Genomic DNA, 21245 nt, shown 5'->3' with positions numbered 1-21245 from the left:
AAGGACAGTTATACACTCGAGTTCAGTTGTGTTTCCAAATATGGTCCCATGGCAAATAGGCATATTTTCAACAGGTTGGCTGAACTAACATTTCAGAGTTTTATGTTCCCTGCTTGGATTGCTGCGGTGACTTCCTAACTGGTCTTCCTGCTCTTAATTTCCCTCCCCTCAAATCTACCCTCCGACTGGTCTCTCCGAAAGGGAAATCTGGAAAACCTTCATTCTTAAAACTCTCATGGACTCCATCTATCTACAGAAGAAGGTCTAAGTACTTAGCATGGCATGCAAAGTCCCCCAAAGGGGGATCTTGCTTATGTCTCCTTCCTGCTGCGCATTGCAAATTCTGGCAATACTAAATTGCTTTCTTTTTTAATGCTCTCCTCATGGCTCAGGTGTGACCTGCTCTAACGGGTCTTACCTGGCCTCCAGACTCTCCCCAACAGGAGCAGTCTGTTGGTCCCTCCTCTAGCACAACCCTCCCCACCAAAATGAGCTCCTGAGATATTGTCTCCTCTGCTGGATGAGAAGCTCTCTTAGAATCTGCATCCCACTCATGCCTCATTATATTCCAGCACTTGGGACAATGCCTAATTGTTGAACTTATTATTTACCAAGTACTTACTTAACTCTAGGAACCTGGCTGGGGAGGAGGGCTACAAAGATGATGATAACAGATATCTTGTCCCTTTAGTGTCTCATTGCTGAAGATGGGCCTGGAAACAATTTTTAGCAACATGATAAAGCCACTTAGCCACCTACAGTGTCAGCTTCCTCCTCCATGAGATGAGTTTACTAATACCTTTAGGATTGTTGATGGAATAGATGATGCATGGAGAATAGCTAGCACAGTGACAGACACACAGGAAAAGCTCAGTACTTGATAGATGATGATCGATGATGATGATGATGATGATGATGATAGTGATGATGATGGCGATAGAGATGGTGTCAATAACACCACCAGTCCTGTCGGGGAGCCGGGATATAGCAGGACAAATCCACAAACACACAGCTGACGTTCCAGAGAAATGCCACAACGGAAGATTGAATAGGATGCTATGGGACACGGAGGAGGAAGTGACTAATTGTGCCTGGAGAAATATGGGACAGGTTCTAGGAGAAAGTACCATTTACGATATTTCTAGAATACATCTGAGTTTCCTGGCTGCATGGAAGATTGGCAGATATTTACTGACTGAGCCTTTGGGATTTTTACAGAGCAGTATTTTCCCGCTTCCCCTACTCCTTGCCCCAGCCCTGGGGACATTTGGGAATGTCTGGGGATATATTCACAACTAGGTGAAGGTGTTGCTGGCCTCTAGTGGGTAGAGGCCAGGGGTGCTGCTAAACACCTTACAACACACAGGACAGCCCCCACAACAAAGTGTTCTCCAGCCCCCAAATATCAAGTGCTGAGCCTGAGAAACCTTGTTATAAGGAGTCACTAAGGTAGATCTAACCATGAAACAATAGTCTACTAAGAGTTTCCTGCTCAAGCATCCACTTCCTCTTAAGCACTGTGCAACAAGACAGTGAATTTGAGAAGCACACGGGGAGATTGGTAATTCTTAGGAGTGATACAATAGTCCTTGTTCGAAATCACATAAATTTCATTTGAAGGCAGCCGATAATAGCAAGACAATGAACTTTTACAAACTGCTAAGTATGTTTCTCTCTGAAAGTTCTCTAAGTTGTTTATGAGGACAATGGTCTGTTTTGTGTAAAGTGACTTGACTTGTCTTGCCTAAGGATGGCAGGAGAATCGTAATTTAATGGTCACAGTGCTGAACGGAATGCATGAGATATAAATACTTTTTATTGTTGTTTAAAATCTTGGTCCAGAGTCTGAGATTTTAGGAGACAGTTTTCTGACTTAGATGTTCTCAGTTGGCCGTGGTACATTCACATCAGGGGCCTCTTTTGTAAATTGCTTCTTTGTTAGGAGTAAAGGTCTCTTGCTGTCTTATGGCTCTAAAAACACCCAGAAGAGAGGTGCCTGGGTGACTCAGTCGGTTGAGTGTCCGACTTCGGCTCAGGTCACGATCTCACGGTTCGTGAGTTCGAACCTCGCGTATGGCTCTGTGCTGACAGCTCAGAGCCTAGAGCCTGCTTCTGATTCTGTCTCCATCTCTCTGCCCCATCCCTGTTCATGCTCTGTCTCTCTGAGTATAAATAAACATTAAAAAAAGTTAAAAAAAATAAAAACACCCATGAGATATTGGCATTTTATATGTTACGGGATGGAATTAATTGCATAGAGTGTTGGATGAGACTTAGTGAAATTATAGGGTGTCCCAAAAGGCTTCCTTCCTTCCTTCACTTCTTCACTTCATTCCTTCATTTATTCCTCCAAACTGTCCCTCATGTCATTGTTTTAATCGATGACCGAAGTTGTTGCAATAAAGATGAGTAAGACGTGGATTCCCAGGGACTTACATTCTAATTGGAATAGAGATCAGTGATCTTAACAGCTAACCTCTATTGATAGCTGCTTTCCCAGTTCCCTTTGTAGGGGCTTTACTATGGTGTCTTATTTATTTATTTATTTATTAAAAAAAATTTTTTTTTAACATTTATTTATTTTTGAGACAGAGAGAGACAGAGCATGAACAGGGGAGGGTCAGAGAGAGAGGGAGACACAGAATCTGAAACAGGCTCCAGGCTCTGAGCCATCAGCACAGAGCCCGACGCGGGGCTGGAACTCACGGACCATGAGATCATGACCTGAGCCGAAGTCGGACGCTCAACCGACTGAGCCACCCAGGCGCCCCTATGGTGTCTTATTTAATACAACCATCCTACGAGGTGGGTTCTGTTACTAGCCCCATTATAGATGGATGAGGGAGCATAGGGACAGAGGTTAAGAATCTCACTCAAGATCACACAGCCTGTAGGTGGCAGTATTTGTGCACATCACTTCTGTGCTATGTACTCATCACAGTTCAGGGTGGTCAGTGTTATAACAGAAGCATTCTGGGCCGCTCTGGGAGCCCGGGGTGAGCTGAATGGACTGGGAGTCCAGGAGAGACATCCTAGAGGTGAAGACACTTGAGCTGAACAGTGAAGGATCAGTGCATTAGCCTGACTCAGAGGAGGTGCAGAGGGAACTGTGTCTAAGCGGGGGGAAAAGCATCTCCAAGTGTGTGGAGCTGGGAATATCTTGGCTTGTTTAAAGAACGGTAGTTGGGGGGCGCCCGGGTGGTTCAGTCGGTTAAGTGTCTGACTTCAGCTCAGGTCATGATCTCACGTTTCTTGAGTTCGAACCCTGCATTGGGCTCCCTGCTGCCAGCACAGAGCCTGCTTTGGATCCTTTGTCCCCCCCCCCCCCCCCGCCCCTCTCCCACTTGCACTCTCTCTCTCAAAAATAAACAAACTTTAGAAGAAAAGAACAGTAGTTGGGTGGGACGGGAGCCAAGGGGGTGTTCATGAGAGCGGTGGAAACAAAGTTGCTCACCCATACCTTCCATAAACAATCAGCCTCTGCCATACCCAGGGGAGAAGGATACCCGGAAGAGCTTGTGCAGGTCCTGGAGGCTGGTTTGGAGACATTTAGGCAGAGAATTATGGGGTTCTGGATATCTGAGCATGGTCCATAAGGGGGGCTCAGGCTCTGGGGGAGCAGGTCCCCTTAGTCCTTTAGTCCCTTGCCCTGGTGTAGCTAGTGGAGGACCTGAATGGAGCCCTTCTAAACTGTAGTGCCCAGGGCAGGGCAGGAAGATACTTGTTCTTAGTAATAATCAACATGGAGCTTCAACTTTAAAAGGATGCTTATATGCATCAACTCCACTCTTGCCAGGGAGATATTCTTGTTCTTTAGCGGACCTGTCAGGGAAGAAACTGCAGTTCAGAAAAGTTACGGACCTGTCCAAGGTCACTCCAGTGGTGAGTGGGACAGCCCACGTTTGAGCCCATTTTTCTTTACTGGGTGGACTTCTGTGACTAACACAGTATGATTTTGAATATTCTGCATAAACTCCTTGCCATGTTGGGGAGGCATAAACAAACAAATCTTTGTCCATGGTAAACTAAATTGCCTGAACTAAATGAGTGATGGCCCCTTATTTTATCAATGTAACATCTCCAGTCTTTAACTTAGTCCTCTTTCCAGCCTTTCCAGACAGTCTGTTTTCTGGTCGGGGCAATGATCAATGAGGTTTGTGAGGGACACACTTAGTCTTAAAATCCACTGACAGCCCCAACTGACATTCTAAACACAAGCTTTAATGCCACTTAAAAGGAGAGAAAGCATTTAAAGTATTCTTCTCAGACTTTCTGAGAGGATGGTAAGAGGTACGTAAGTGATACATACACGAGTGTTGGGTGCACACGTGTCTACACGCATGACGGTGGCATGTTGGTGTTGCACTCACATGTGTGATTTCTACATGCCATGTTCTGCTCAGAGATTGATCAATGTATTCTCATTTAATCCTGCTCACAGGCCTGGTAGGAGGTACAATTCTCCTCCTTTTATGACAGAGGAAACATCATTCAGAGAGGGTAAGGCAAATGGCAGAGCTGGGACTTGAACCCAGGTGTTCTTGACTTTACCCATAGTGATTACAGACTTACTTATCTGCCCAGATAAAACATGAAAATCATAAAACCTATCTGGGCAGATCCACACATTTGAGACCCAACTATAAAAAGAATAAGCTTCAAAGAAGACAGAAAGGGGCTCTAGGAGCACAGAAACTGCTTAATAATTTTATGGTTCAGTGTCGACTATGGTTTTTTTTTAAACTTTTTTTCAGTGTTTATTTTTGAGAGACAGAGAGAGACAGAGTGTGAGCGGGGGAGGGGCAGAGAAAGAGGGAGACACAGAATCTGAAGCAGGCTCCAGGCTCTGAGCTGTCAGCACAGAGCCCAACGTGAGGCTCGAACTCACAAACCATGAGATCATGACCTGAGCTGAAGTCAGATGCTTAACCGACTGGGCCACCCAGGTGCTCCAAGGTTTTGAGCTTACAGTGACAGTGAGTCCTTCTCCAACGCCGATGACAGTGAGAACAGAAGGTAGAAGCCTCAGTCTGGGAGCAAAACACTGGGATTCTAGCCTCAGTTCACCTACTCATAAAAACATAATAGCTCTATGGTAATTTCTAGAACATTCTGTTATATAATGTTCGCAACACTGTGAAGTAGACATCACTGTGCTCATTTTGTACATGGAAAAACAAAGACCAGAGAGATGATGCCACTTTCCCAAGGTCATTCCCCTGGCGGATACCAGATCCGAGACTCAAACCCAGCTCCTTCCCTTCCGAATACCATCTTCTTAACACCATGCAGAGCACCTTTGCCTCAGGAATTTTCACACAAATATTTTTACTCTCGGTAAGTCCCTTCTTGTAAAACCTGGAGTCCAGGAAGCACCACTCATGTTATTCACCTTCCCCTGTCTTGTTAGGTACTACCAGCAAGCAATATTTCACGACTGAGGAAACAGGTATATACATTACAGGTCAAATGCCTGTCATCACAGCAGATGTTTGTTTTCCTAGCGACAGTGGTTTCCTTCTCCCACGGTCTGACCACTTACTACCAAGCTGCCGGGCCAGGTCAGTATTTCAGCATGTTCTGATGGTCATTATAAAGGAAACGACTGTTGGATGATTCAGTGATTAAAGAAAGATTTATTGAGCCCCTACTACGCTTCTTGCATCGTGCTCTGTGGGGGTGAGGGTGAATACGAGACTAAGACACATTTCCTGCCCTTCAAGGAAGGCACAGCACTGACTGACCGGCACTTGGAATGATGGTGATGGAACTGAACAGACTTACTTGGTTTGGCCTGGTGCGATGGTAGTGCAGTTAGCATTCCTGTGACAGGGGTTATTGAGTTTACAGACATCGATCACACTGCACCCCACTCCGGGCACGTAATCGCGGTAATGTTTCTTACACTCACAGTGAGACTTCAGAAGACACGGAGGGAAAAACAAAGGGTTCTCGTTAGTCATGGAAGCTGACATCCTTCTTCAATCCATCTGTGTTCTGCCATAAAAGCTAACTTGGGGCAGGTCCAAAGCACGGGCTTAAAAATGTGTCAGAGTATCCAGAATTGGGGATCTGGTTTATGTACCTCACCGGTTGCGAAACGTGTAATTACACCTTGTTTGTAAAGTTTACCTTTTTGGTTTTCTTGTTTCCTAACCCTGGGCCTTTCTGGCTCCATAATTCCCAGTTTTAGATTGTCTACAGGTGAGTAGAGACTGAAGTTCAGATGGGAGATATCATTGCTTCAGAAGAGTGATTTTCAGCTGGGAGTCTCAACCTAAGATACATTGGGCAGCGTCTAGAGATATTTTGATTGTCACAAGAGGAGAGGGGGGCAGTGTCACCAGAGGCCAGGGATGCTGCTAAACATCTTACTATGTACAGGACAGCCCCACAACAAAGAATCCAAAGTGCTAATAATGCCAAAATTGAGGAAACCTTCTCTGGAATAATGGAAATAATGAACGCCCTGTTTCTGTGTGAACACGGGGGCTTTCTAAGACCTGAAAATCTGCCTTGGGGTCCAGTTTTTGGAGACAAAGTTTATTTTTAATCTCACTCCCAAGGTCCTGGGACTTTGGCTCAGAGTGTAATGGGACTTTTCCCATAAGGGACCGCACTGTGAGGATGGAGGCCCAGCTCCTTGAATTTCTTTCCAAATCTGTCTCAGGCATTGACGGCAGAAATGGCATATAATGTGCATTTTCCCTGGAAGGTGAGATTGGGTGGGTACTCTGCAGGAAACTCCAGGAGCCATGGGGTGACTGGATTGCTAGGGACACATGACTCTCTTTGGGTCAGACACTGAAGCCTTTCCTCCTACCAGGGCAGAAATATCCTTTTGTGTGGATAGATTTTCTCCCCTGAACTTGATGTGCAGTTATGGATTCAGTGGACACCCACTAAATAGTTGATAGATGGATGAGGTATTAGTGAAAGGGATCTTTCAGCCGAACTCCTCAGCAAAGGTCTCTGGACCTGGCTGGTTTTTAGCGGTCAAGATCATGATGTGAGTTAGAGGGGCAGGGTCTCCCCCCAGAACATCCTCAGTGCTGCCTACTGTCTTTCAGTGCTGCCTGACATTTTGTCAGTGCTCATCTCTTTGGGGCACAGTCTTTTGGTTCTAAGAGTCCTCTCTGGCCTCGAAAAGATATGAGAGAAACGGAGGATTGTAGGTGAAAGTCAGTGACATATTCACTCAAGACTTGGTTAACAGTTAATTTGTTAATCGCATTTGAGTTGTGTATATATTTTGTCTGTCACCGTCTAAGACCAGGACACAAGAGAGTGTAGGGCAGGTAAATTCTCCCTGGGGAGCTGGGAAAGTGTGAGTTCAGAAGACAGACCGGAGAAGGGACACATGGAAGTTCGTCCTGAGCACATGGAGGTGTGCCTGGAGAGGAGGCCCAAAATGAGCATCAAAATGGCAAACTGGGCCAACCTAGCAGACAAATGACACCTACGGCACGGTTTTACCTTTGGTGGCTGTCCTACTGCAAGACACCCCAGTTCCAAGCATCATGTGCTCACCTGTCCAGGACCGTCATAAATGCACACTGTAGACTTTGCAGAGCAGTTTCCATAGTTCGTCTGGCAGGGGTCCACTGGTAAGCACACTCGGCCATCCCCGTGGTAGCCTTCTTGGCACGTGCAACTGTGCCGATTCGGTCCCTCGTACGTGCAAAGAGCGTGAGGATGGCATATTTCTTTTAAACATGGATTGATGGCTTGAGAGGCAATGACAGGATAAGAGCTCATCAAAGTTGCACAGGCAATTCATTGTTTTAAGAGAGAGAGAAACAGTTCATCTTACCCCACCTGATGCCCCCTACCTGTTGAACAGATTCATGTATGGCTGTCAGAGATTATAACTAAAAATATTGTATTGATATATTACTATGCCATGTTATGTGTGGATTTAAATATAAAATAGCATGAAAGAAAGCACTAATTCTTGTAGTATTTATATGCACTGGCCCTGTCTAAGCATTTGCCATACATTAACTCAGTTGATTCTTACAACAACTCTCTAAGAGAGGAGCCATTATTATTCTCATTTGATAGATAGGAAAATGGAGGCACAGGCAGGTTAAAGAATTTGTCCAAGGTCATGTAGTTCATAATAAGCAGATCTGGGATTTGAATGCTGGCAGCCTGACTTGAGAGTTCATGTTCAATACATAACACAAGCTGTCACAAAGTGAATGAGCATGAAAAGAAAAAGAAAGGAAGGGAGGAAGGAAAGAAGGAAGGAAGGAAAGAAAGAAGGGAAGGAAGGGAGGGAAGGAAGGAGGGAAGGAAGGAAGGAAGGAAGGAAGGAAGGAAGGATAAAGAAAGAAGACAGACTGTATTTTATCCTAACATTGATATGGTTGATATAAAACTATGTGTAAGAATCTATTTATGTTCTTCGATAATAGAAGCAGAAATTGCCACTTACTGAAAAGCTACCACAGATGAACATTTTCTCGGTACTTGTTATATATTTCATTTAACTTAACACAGAGAGAAATAGAAGTGTCATTGTGTTAACATTAGAAAGGTTATGAAGTTTTGTTTTTTTTCTGTTTAGTAACCTAAACATCTCAATGAATGACTAGCAGGATCTAAATCCTACTCACGTTCACAGTATTGGCCATCGCCTTGGTAATTGGGAAGGCATTTGCATACTAGTTTTGTTTCATCTTGGCTGGAAGGTGAGCATCTGGAATTTTCTGGGCAGAGCAAGTCTGCACATTCAGGGATGGCTGCAAAGGAATATTGTTGAGGTACCTGCATTAGTAGAATAACTGATTCTGAAAAATTCAACCAATGTAATGTTCTTTGTGATTAAAAAGAGTAATTAAAAAAGACTCACTGCAACCATTCAAAAAAATCCCAGAATGTGGAAAGTAAAAGTTAACTCTTTCTTATTCTCATTCTTCCATTTCATTCCCAAAGTAAACAATATCAACAACCCATATACTACATTCACCTATAAATTTATTTAGATGTTTTTTAAAAATTTTTTTTTAATGTTTATTTATTTTTGAGACAGAGAGAGACAGAGCATGAACGGGGGAGGGGCAGAGAGAGAGGGAGACACAGAATCGGAAACAGGCTCCAGGCTCTGAGCCATCAGCCCAGAGCCCGACGCGGGGCTCGAACTCATGGACCACAAGATCGTGACCTGAGCTGAAGTCGGACGCTTAACCGACTGCACCACCCAGGCGCCCCTAGATGTTTTTTTAAACAAAATGAAATCCTATGAAAATATTTAGCAAATTGATTTTTAATTTAACCAAATATTATGGAGCTATTTAAGGATCCACTGTAATCTCTAACAACTGTGTGGTGCTTCATCACATCGGGGGCACAGATGGTTGTCAGAAACTATAAGGAATCTGGCATATTATCCAACATGTAAAGCTATGAAATTGAGCTAATGTAGTTCCATGGATGCTAGTAGAAGCTATGAGATTCCTGGGTCAGAGATGAAGGACAGTTTATTGCTCACATCAAGAGTAGTAGCCAGAGTGTTGGCAGTTTTGCATTAGTTCTTCCAAGCCCCGAGTCCCCTGGGACAATGTAGAAAGGGTCATGAAGTGGATTTCATTTCATTACAGGGGAGGAGCCCCAATCTCAGAGAATCTAAGTTTTGTTTTATTTTTCAAGTACTAGGCAATGTATTAGTTAGGGCCCAGGCAGGAGACAGAAACCACACAATAAGGGAATGTTTTAGTGTAAAGAATTATCACTGGAAAATTACAATAATGGGGAATTGGTTCATGAGTGTTAAAAGGAGTTCTAAAGAATGAAGAAATAGCAGTTATATAAAGAGCAACCTCTTTCCTAGGGTTGAGATAAATACCCAAGGTAGAGCCTTCCTCTGTCCAGGACTGAGATCCAGATGTCACTGGAAAAGGCATGCCTTGGTCACTGAATGGTAGAGAAGGTGCTGAGGTGCCTTAATGGTGAGACTTGCTGGAAATCTTCCCCTTAGGGCTCTAGGGAAGGTCATCCACAAAGAGGTGCCAAGCTTCCTGGGTTCACTTAGTGCCTGGGGAAGCTGCTGGCCACTGGGTGCTACCGGAACCAGAAACTAAGAAGCCACCCCCACAGAAGTGTAGTATAGTTCTGTGGCTGGGGCCAGAGCATCTTCAGGGGTCAGCTGTGTGGGAGAGGTGGGATGGCTGGCTCTCCAGATGGCCAACCCTGCAGAGACCTTGGTGTGCATGGCATCAAGGAGAAGCCATACCAAACAGCGAGCACATCTCTGCATGGTGGGGCACAGGCCTGTGCTGTCTGGGGCTCCTGGCTCTACTGCTGCCACCTCAGTCAAGCACTTGACAAAATATGCAGTGGTCAAACCCTGGAGGAAGCTGAGCCCTGCAGGAATCTATCACTGGATAAACTGTGTAGGACTGAGCAGTGGAGAAAAACCATGTTCTCTGGGGCTCTGGTGAGTGAGCTAAACCAGAAACAGGAAGAGAAAACCCTTCCTTCTTCAATGTCCCTCCAAAACTCTCTATTGATAAGACTTTATGTCTTGCTAGCTGGCAACTGAGAGATATTTACAAGTTCCCCTCCATTATCACAGAGCAGGCAAAGAGGACAACTTTTGAGCTGAAAGGCAAGCCATTGATAACTAGAACAGGCAGTAAGCCTGTCTATACTTCATTCCCAAGAGACACCCTACATCTTCCAAGGCTGTTTGTGATACAAACATCCTTGAAAAGATATTGGAGTGAAGAGCAGTCAGTGTGCCACACTCAAGAGGCATATAAATATGAGACACTCAACTGGAGATTGTCCCCAACAGTGGCTAGTTGAACCAAACATTCATAGAGAATATTCCCCCAATTCTTTCCATAGAGTAGAATTGTTGCCGGGAAGTGGCTGCCCTTTCAAGGATTACATTTTCAACCCCTTTGCATCCAGGTGGGGTTATGTGACTACTTTCCATTGATGGAATATTGAGAGGAATTTGTATGTGTCATCTTGGATTTCATAAGCAGGGACTCTTCCGTCCTGTCTTCTTCTTTCCATGGCTCAAAGCAGAGCACTCTGAGGTGCTATAGAATGGCAGAGGCACAAAATATAAAAATCTGGAACTGTAATCACCATGTAGCGGGAAGCTGGTGTCAGATTCCCACACTGGACTGTACATGAGTAAGCCAGAGGTTCCCTAAATTCTCAGGTCATAGTGTTTAGTATCTTAACTTTCTTCATGTCCCAAAAGAAATACCTACCAGGTCCATTTATTAAGTTGTTAGAACCAAGGAATTCAGTAAGTGTGTCATGAGACCTTAGTAGCTGTTTGAAAAAGTAATGTGGTTAATATAAAGAGAAAGATTTTTACTTCATTTTTAAATAACCACATTTACTTGTAAATGGAATATGTGAGCTTTTTAAAAAAAACATGCTTATTTATTTATTTTGAGAGACAGAGAGCACATGCATGCGTGGTTCACATCCCATGAACTGTGAGATCATGACCTGAGCCAAAATCAAGAGTTAGAGGCTCAACCGACTGAGCCACCCAGGTGCCCCTGGAATGTGTGAGCTTTTGGACACTGCCCAACTTCTTAAACCTTGGAATCAGATTGGAAACCATCACACTTATTCCATTAGAAAGGATTTTTGCATGATACCTGCTTTTTATCTTAGCAAGCACTGAAAACACAGCTTTATAAAGATATGACATTGTTGAAAGGGATGTAGTGCTACCTAATGTTGAAATTGTGAACTAACTCAAGCTAGCATTTGTACAGTATTCTGCAGATGCATCACTGTCTCCCTCAAAAGTTTAAAATATCCCAGGGGCACCTGGGTGGCTTGTTGCTTAAGCATTCAACTTCGGTTCAGGTCATGATCTCACAGTTTGTGAGTTCGAGCCCCGCACTGGGCTCTGTGCTGACAACTCAGAGCCTGGAGCCTGCTTTGGATTCTGTGTCTCCCTCTCTCTCTCTCTGCCCCTTTCCTGCTTGTGCTCTTGCTCTCTCTCAAAAGTAAGTAAGCAAACTTTAAAAAAAAAATTACAATATCCCCGTAACACCCTTGTGAGTTTGATGTGGTACCTTAGGGTGCCTTGGTACAGTTTTGAAACCTTTGTGTTAGGCCAGTGAATTTTTGTGTTTGTTTCTTACAGCAGCTGGCATTATCCTGACTGGTACAGGATATACCACAGTTCACTCAACCATTTTCTACTGATGAATCTTCCAGTCGTTTCCAGACAACACTGTTATGGATTTCTTTGTACATATATTTTTACCTACTGGTGCTTGTGTCTCTCTTTTTCCAGGTAAATCCCTAGAATTGGGGCCAGAGCAGCAAACTATAAGCGTATTTTAAATTTTAATGGATAAATTTCTCTCAGGTTGCAGCAATTCATCTCTCTGTTGACAGTACTGTGATTTTCCTCATACCCACAGGTGGGTATTATCTATCTTTGCAATCTATGTAACATAGTGAGCAAAAAACTAAAACCAAACCTAAACCTCCAAATCTCTGAAATACCACTTCATTATGGTTTTAAATGAACCTGTGATTCATTTGCATTTCTGCTTGGGGGTAAGCACTTTTTCTATACCTGTTGGCTAGTTTTTATTTCTTCTCCTGTGAAGTCGCTGCTCTTTGGCAAATGGCCTATGGACTTTATGTTATTAGAAAAACTTTTCTGCTCTGTGGGTTGCAAATATTTTGTGCCAGTCTATTGTTTACCTTTTGATTTGGCAGAATTATTTTGTCATTTGGAGGCAAATATGTCTATGTTCTTCATGAAGCTGGCTTCTGGACTATGCCTGCTATCTTATTAAAAAAAAATCTTTGCTCATGAGTCCACTGGGCAATGACAGGAGTGGCCTTAGAAGTAGGCTGACTGAGGTCTACAAAAGGGGTTATCCTATTCATTCGAGTTTCATTCTGCTGTTGATTTGAACGGGTCATTTGAGCGTCTGCCCCCTCCAGAGGCTGTGTTTTATTCATCGTCCTTACTGTTAATAGTGCCTCAGTGATTTTCAATAAAACGAGTTGGAATTCGTTGAATTGGAATCTTGTCCAATCCTTTCATTTTATAGATCAGAAGAGTAAAATCCAGAGGATAAGTGAGGCTAGTGTCACAGGAAGAATGTCCAATTTCATAATGGATAAGCTCCAAATTCACCCTTCATTACCTGCTCTTTGATAAGATTCCGAACATTTCTCCTTTACAGTGATATGTTAAGTTTGGCCAGTAGGGGGTGCTTGAGGGCCATTGTAGGAGAAGGCTCCTCTTGTTGCTTCCTTTGTGCAGTGTTGTGTTTCTGCTGTGTTTGCTTGCTGCTGTTGCATAGTCTGTCAGTGGTGCAAACGTGTGAGGACATTCAGTGATGCTCTGCCCCAGCCATGCACTCAGAGTATACACTCTATTGGTGGCCCTGCATCCTCAACCTGGACCCAGTGACCACCTTCTTGCAGCTTTTCCACACACAGACATTGCACACTCCAAGTCTGGCACCCACCACACCCCAACTCCCTCTGTGTGCTTGCCCACCAGGCTTGGCTCATCAGTGTCCCGGAGGGTTGTTTTTCGTGTGCCTAATGACTGTGGATCCATGCCGGCTTGGGCAAACCAGAAAACTTCTTCTCTACCCAGTGGGCTGCCACCATACCTTCTCCAAAAAGATTTGAACTCAGCCTTGGGGATGGCCACCCTTTCCAAGTTTGTCCTTCTCTGTTATGCTCGGCCTCCCTAGAGTTCACTTTGCGTTTTTGTGGCCACTCTCCTGTCATAGCTTGCTAATTCTTTATATTATACTTCCCTTGTTTCAATCACCCTGTGGTTTCTACCTCTTGCTTGGGTCCAGTGTGATAGGGCATTTAAAGAATTTCAAATGATCTGAGTTCCAGCTCTTCGATTTAGTAGTTTTGTGACCTCTAGTGAATCACTTAAACTTAGTGGGTCTCTGTTTCCTACGAATGTGTTCTGTCCTTGAGACCTGCAACTGAGAACACACCTTACCTCCCTTACTGGGTGGCCGACTTATTACAATGACCTTGGCTGGTTTTCCAACCCTCTCTATTCTATCCTTTGCACTGTCACCAGCTTGACCTTCCTAAAGCATAGCTATGTCAGTACATTGCTCCCAAATCTTCCATGAGTTCCACTCTTCTAGACTATCTCTTCCCTCCCCTCCCCTTCCCACTCCTCCCTTCCCCCTCCCATCCTCTCTTTTTCTTTTTTTCCCTGTCTTTTTAATTTTTGGTGTTCTCCCAGGAAAACATTTGATGGCACCTTGCCCATGTAGAGCCCCAGGATGCGACTATGTGAATACAAAGTTGAAGCACATATGTCTGTGCGTATCTGACCCAATATAGCGTCAAGGAAAGCAGTAGTACTTACGCTTGTCACAGTTGGGGCCAGTGTACCCGGAGTAGCACTCACAGCTTCCATCACCGTCCACCCCACCATTGCATATGCCGTGCACACAGCTGCACACTGCAGACAGAACACAGGGGTTGTTCATTACTCAGTGTAGACCTCTTCTAAAGATTCTGGAGGAGTAATGCTTTGAGATAGTTTTTATTGAGAATCTGCATGATGAGAGGGGAAGAACCATAAATTTGGGGTCCCAGAGGCCCTGGTTTAGATCTTGGCTTCATTTCCCTTTTATTACCTTCAATTTATTTACATATAACATGAGGGCAGTAATCCCTTCCTCATGCAATTTCTCCAGCTGGATGAGATAATGTGTTGGTGCACTGGAATGCACTGGAGTGCTTTTCTCTACTTTTAAACTAGTTACTTCATCTTTGTACACCTCAAGAAGAGAATTAACTTGTTGTTTGGTATGCGTCTGTCATATTTAACACAGAGAAGCTACCATTGGCTCAATCATTGCTGGTGGTGGGGATCTACTCTCTACTAGAGTAAATCCTACTTCCTGAATGATGGGGGAAATTCAAGCATAAAAAAGAAATTTGAAAGGGCAGAGAATAACTATGCCATGATTTCTAGCTTGAAATAGCAGGCTTTTTGGCTCACTAACAGACCGTTTCAGAAATGACAAATGAGGGGCATTTGAAATAAATAGTCAATTCCTTAGCACTCAGTTTGCAGCTCATTTGTAGCAAGATTTATTACCTGGCTGGGTTGCCAGCATCCTAGGCCCAGACCTCTGTGCAACATACTGTATTGGTTTCCTTTTGCTGCTGGAACAAATTACCTCACAACTTAATTATGACTTAAAACCACACAAATTTATTATCTTAATTAATTAATTAATTAATTAATTGATTCTTAATTCTCTTTTGCCATGTAACCTAACACATTTACAAGTTCCAGGGATCCGGATACGGACTTCTTTGGGGGGGCCATACTTCTGCCTACTACACATGCATTCAGTGTCAGCCAATTTCATATTAATTCAAGTGAAACATAATTGAGAAGACCCACTTGCTTAAAAACCTAACCAAATACTGGAAAAGCAAGGATTAATAAAGTATTCCAAACATCTAATAAAAAAATCCTTTGAATTCTTGTGTCCACCTCAATCTCCTGCTTTTTGTATCCATCAGAACTGTTCTTCAGGTGTTTATCGTGTTTTGCCTGGACTGCTGCAGTAGCATTTTACCTGGCCTTGCTGTCCAAACTCTCACCTCTCCGTTCCACCCATTTCATATGATCAGTAATGGCATCAGGTGATCTTCCCCCCAAATATCTCAGTGACTCCCAACTGATAACCAAATGAAATCTAAATCCCTCTCTTTGGCGAACAAGGCTCTGTCCAATCTAATTCCAACAACTTTACTTTTCACTTTCCATTGCTTCCTTTTATACATCTTAGGTTCTAAGCACATGGGAATGACTCATTAGTTTATCTTCCTCCCTTTATAACACATATTGAACACCTCTCTTGTCCAGGGTGCTGTGCTTGGGATTAATGACCCAGAGATAAAAAGGGTAAGTCCGTGCCCTCCAAATCTAATGGCAGAGGAAGGCAGCCCATCCCAACACAGCGTGACACACACTAGGACAGGATAGATCAATGACAATGGGAGGAAGAGATGGGTGGGCTGGCCTAGGAGAGACACGCCTCCTGCATCTCACACCTCCATGACTTTTCCTCCAACGTGCTCTCTTTTGCATGCCAACGGAAATCCCCGAGTGGCTCTGCTGCTTCTGTCACGACTGCTGACCCTTGCTGCTGACTTTGTTTGACCAATGGTGGTAGTAGGCTCTCAGGCATAGACAGTCTGGTGTGATAGTGGACCAGGTTTAAAGTTGGTAGTTACAGTAGGGTGTGGTAGGGGACAAGGTACAAAGAAGGTGCTGTTGGAGCCCAGAGAAGCAGATTCTGCATTGGGACCACTGAGTGGCACCACGGAGGTGGGGGCTTTGGTTGGCCTTGAAGGGTGAGCAGCTCCCCGACTCACGGTGACCAGGAGAGGCAGCTATCGGGTTATTTTTATTGTTGCCCATTGTCATTGTTCATTTCTCTGTCCAGATGTGATTTCGCAGTGGCTTAGTTTCTGTGTCTTGTTCCAGCATGGATATAGCAAGTCATCGATGGTGATATTCCGTGAAATTGCCTGTGCTCAGTGGGGCAGTACCACAGCCTAGCTGGGAGCAAAAAGACTGACCGCCAACAGCTGTCAGGGCCACTTTTTCTTTCTCAGTGTGTGCATTTTTTTTTCTTCTATTAGACGGGAATCCCTTGGAAGCCCTAACCCCTCTCTGTATTTACCTACAACATTTTTTGTGGGTGCTTTATAACCATACCAATAACTGTACAACTAGATTATCAACAAAGACAACATCCTGCAGGACCAGGATTCAGGTGAGGAGGGGAGACAGGATATAGGGAGAGAAGGGGGAGGCAGGGCAGAAGGTGGGGAGAATGAGACAGGGCAGCTCAAGTGCAGAGCTGGATCCTGCCTTTCTTTGGTATTTTGATGTTTTATTCAATAATTTTATTTTATTTTTAAAGTTTATTTATTTATGTCGACAGAGATAGAGCATGAGCAGGAGAGGGGCAGAGAGAGGGACAGAGAATCCCAAGCAGGCTCCACACTGGCAGTGCAGAGCCCGACATGGGCCTCAAACCCACGAACTGTGAGATCATGACCTGAGCCAAAACCAAGAGTTGGACATTTAACCGACTGAGCCACCCTGGCGCCCCTTGATTACTGAGTTTTTGATGCCCATTTAAATTTGGCACCTGAGGCATGTCCCTCCCTCAGCTCACTGTAGCACGGGCCCTGCACTTCCCTCTGTTGAGCACTTACTACCCATCAGGCATTTTGCCACTCGCTTTACAAGCATTATCTCATCTGATGCTAGCCGCACCCTGTGAGGTAGGGCTCATTAACTCTGAATTACGTATGAAAAATGGGAGACACCTAGCTCAACTATTCATTCAGATAATGTGAACTTTTGAATCGGATTTGGAATCGTCATCCTCACTTCAAAAACTGATTTGCCATCCTTTCTATTTTAACAGAGCACTTTGATGTTCACCTACGGCTGTAGCTGTTGGAAGAGGAGTTCCAGAGAGAAGTCAAATTGGTCACAGAGGTAACTGGGGTGTGGAGGGAGGTGTACTATGTCTTAGTAGAGAAGGCTCAATTCAATTCAATTACAAAATATCTACCCAGGGGCACCTGGGTGGCTCAGTCGGTTAAGCATCCGACTCTTGATGTTGGCTCAGGTCATGATCTCATGGTTCGTGAATTCGAGCCCACGTTGGGTTCTGTGCTGACAGCGTGGAGCTTGCCTGGGAGTCTCTCTCTCCCTCTCTCTCTGCCCCTCCCGACCTCTCTCTCAAAATAAATAAACATTTTTTAAAAAAGTCATCTCTTTCATTAAAAAAAAACAAAACAAAGTTATCTACCCAGCTCCTACCTAGAGGCAGTCACCGTAGGAGTTACTGGATATATGAATATGAGTAGTTCACAATACCTAAACTCAAGGACTCACAGTGCAGTGGGGAAGCCGGACTAAGAGGTTCAAGGTCTTGAGTGTCATGTAGTCAGTGGAAGAGGGCGAGGAGGCAGAAGGCGGAGTTGAATGTAACTCAGCCCAGGTTCCCAACTTAGATGCTAACTGCTAAAGCTGTCCTTGTCACTAAGCTTCCCTCTGGGCTACATGCTGTGAGCTTCTCCCTGTGTCCTGTCTTCTGGTATAGACTCTGTACTGGATTAACTGACCAGGCAAGGACAGCCTTGGGGAATGTCTGATACACATTGCAGGGTCACCAGCCATTGCCAAGAAAGTGTCCCTGGGAAGGAGAAGTGAGTGGTGGAGGGATTCTGATATGTCTTTTAAAGAGTCCTTGGAATTTTTTGAACTGGTGTCAGCAAATCTTTAGAGACATGAAAAAACTTGGGGTGTGTGACTTTAAAGGTGTCGAAATTCTGGCCATTTGGGTCAGAGGGACTGTGCCTGAAGCCCTCAGTGCTATGCCACTTGGCAGAGTGAGCTGCTAGCTCTCCCGTGTTCCTGTAGCATCCTGTTACAGATCACAATTGTCACCTGCATTTCCAGCTCCTTGGCGAATCTGTCTCCTCTTTAGAATATCATTGTCAGGGGTCTAATGCATGGTAGATCTCACCAGGGGCAGAACAGTGCCGTGTTTGGGCACCCAGGCTCTGGAGTCAGATATTTGGAGCCAAATTCTGCTTCTGTCCCTGAAATAGCTGCTTGACCTTGAGAAACCTGCTTCTTTCTCCATAAAATGAGGAACCCAGCTCACACAGCTGTGGGAATCCAGAGAGACCATCGCATGTCAAACTTTGCACACTGCCTGGTGCATAGCAGGTGCTCCACAAATGCTAGCTGCTGCTATGAACGTGACACGGCTGTAGGATCTGAGGGTTATGTTGGAGAAAGTGGACTTTGCAATCTGCACTAACCAGGAGAGAGGCACAGAGCAGGCTAGGTAAGGCATTGGCAGCAGGGATAAAAATCCTCAGCTGATGTGACTCTAAATCATTTCTAAACTAATCAACAGCAGGATAGGAGAGGGTTCTGGCAGCAGGTTAAAGTCAGTGTTAAAAATAAACTGTGGCTAATAGAGCTGTCCTACTTACAGACAGAGCTGCCACCGCTATGGGACCAGTGCCTCACTGGATGAAACAACACTGGCACCCAGCGGAGGCCCAGCTGAGAAAGTTTGTAAGTTGCTCTTGTCCTGGTTAATGGAAAAGGGCCAGCCATCACTGAGCCATCCATCCACTCATCCATCCATCCATCCATCCATCCATCCATCCATCTGTCCATCCATGGCTTGCTTACCGTTGGACTGATTTTGTCCTCACTGCCTATGTGCTTCCATTGAGTGAGTGTTTGTGACCTGCTGCTTAGGGCTTTGCTACACTGTCAGTCCCACAGGCAGGTGTTATTATTCCTGTTTTATAGATGAAGAAGGCTTTGGGAGGTTAAATAGCTTGCCCTGAGTCACACAGCAGCTTGGGGTGGTTTCAAACTCATGACAGTCAGATTTCAAAGCCTGATCTCTTAACCATTATGTTCTGGAGCTGCACCATACAATATGGTGGAGACTAGCCACGTGTGGCATATGCAGCTATCTAAATTTATTTATTTTTCTTTATATAATATGTATGTGTGTTATATATATAACGCACATATGTATACATATTTAAATATTTATTTATTTTGAGAAGGAGGGGGAGGGGGCAGAGAGACAGGGGGACAGAGGATGTGAAGTGGGCTCTGGGCTGGCAGCAGCAAGCCTGATTCAGGTTTGCTCACAAATTAGGAGATCATGACCTGAGCTAAAGTCTGATGCTCAACCAACTGAGTCCCCCAGGCAGCCCATGGCTATTCAAATCTCAATTAAATGACATGAACTAGGATTTAAAACTCAGTTCTTCATTGCACTAGCTGTATTTCAGGTGCTCAGTGGCCATGTATGTCCAACGCCTGCTTGGATGGTGCAGATTCAGGACATTCTATTATCTCCAAAGTTCTATTGATTGGAACCTAGAGCTTGGACTTTTTTTCCCTGAGCGTCAGGTTAGGTTCCTGATCCACCTCCCTTTGTTCCTCCCGCTTATTTGCCCTCCCTCCCTCCACGGCACAAACAGGTGTGAAGGCAGGGCACTTTCTTTAGAAGTGTTTAGAATTTCCTTGTATCAGCAACCAGCACCAACTCTTGGAGGCACTGTGGACTCATCTTCTTTCCAAATTTTCACCCCCAAACCGTACTTGGCTTTCTTGGTTAAGTAAACAGTGTTGGATGCTATTTTTTTCCCCTTTCCATTTCAATATTTATTTAAAATATGTGATTCATATCCTAGTATTATGGTAAGGAAGGGCCAATTTGGGAGACATTTCCCTTAATATAATATATAATGTTAAAAACACACTGAATACCAACGTCTGTTTTAAATTCGTTTTTGCCAACACTTTATGAAATAATCTATGGAGTGGTCGGTGAACAAAAACATAAGATTGGGGGCCACTAGGAAATAATAGGTATTAATAATTGCTAACATATATTGTGCACTGATTATCTCACTAAATCCTCATAATAACACTGAAGGAGACAGTATTGTTTCTATTTTTACAGATGAAGACAAAGACAGAGAATATGCTTAGGAAACTTAAAGTTCTCACAATTAGAAGCCCTAGGCTGAAGCCAGTCTGAGTATAAGGCCAAGGCTCTAATTATCTCTACATGCTGCCTCTCAAAACCAAGTTTGTGGGTCAGGACAACGTGGTTGGAGTGAATTAGATCATTCATTCATTCATTCACTCATTTATACACTCCTTCATTTACTCATCAGGCAGCACTGTGGGAAGTACTGGAGATAAAGACAAGTCCTGCCTTCAAGGAACCATGGTTTAGAAGGAGACAATACCTCTGCTGCTTCAGGTCAAAGTTATTACGCAGTGCAAATGTATGGGGATGAGATGTCTATGTATGTGCATAGGTTTTCTTGCAAAAAATATTTGAATCAAAGCCGTGCCTACTAAATTTGACTTTTCCATAAAGGCCAGAACCAAGGTGGTGTTGGAGAAAGGCTACATGACATATCCTTTTTGGGAGGCTCTGAATCCGGCAGACACAGTCCCTTCCATGCCCACGTTCTCTAAGCCTTACTAATTCTGTGCATTGCAGCCAACTTCCAGTAAGGCCTGTGAGCCCTTCCGAGGAAGGCTGCTCTGCCCAAATGCCCATTGGGGGCTGTTTTTTTTGTTGTTGTTGTTTGTTTTGTTTTGTTTTTTTTTTTAGAGAGAGCAAGTGGAGGAGGACAGAGAG

General features: G+C 44.2%; 1 protein-coding gene across 1 annotated transcript in view; it reads right to left on the bottom strand.

Annotated features, from left to right (window-relative positions):
• STAB2 (stabilin 2) overlaps window positions 1–21245 on the bottom strand; it is a 165803-nt gene that overhangs the window by 111586 nt on the left and 32972 nt on the right. The window contains exons 6-9 of the mRNA XM_043562355.1: window positions 14363–14458; window positions 8622–8747; window positions 7531–7727; window positions 5785–5918 (exon numbers count right to left, since the gene is read on the bottom strand). Coding sequence (XP_043418290.1) covers window positions 5785–5918; window positions 7531–7727; window positions 8622–8747; window positions 14363–14458 — 553 coding nt within the window. The remainder of the gene's footprint in view (window positions 1–5784; window positions 5919–7530; window positions 7728–8621; window positions 8748–14362; window positions 14459–21245) is intronic.

The sequence above is a fragment of the Prionailurus bengalensis genome, chromosome B4, assembly GCF_016509475.1.
Source record: "Prionailurus bengalensis isolate Pbe53 chromosome B4, Fcat_Pben_1.1_paternal_pri, whole genome shotgun sequence".
In the NCBI taxonomy this organism is placed as follows: domain Eukaryota; kingdom Metazoa; phylum Chordata; class Mammalia; order Carnivora; family Felidae; genus Prionailurus; species Prionailurus bengalensis.
This window is presented reverse-complemented; position numbering and strand designations above follow the sequence as displayed.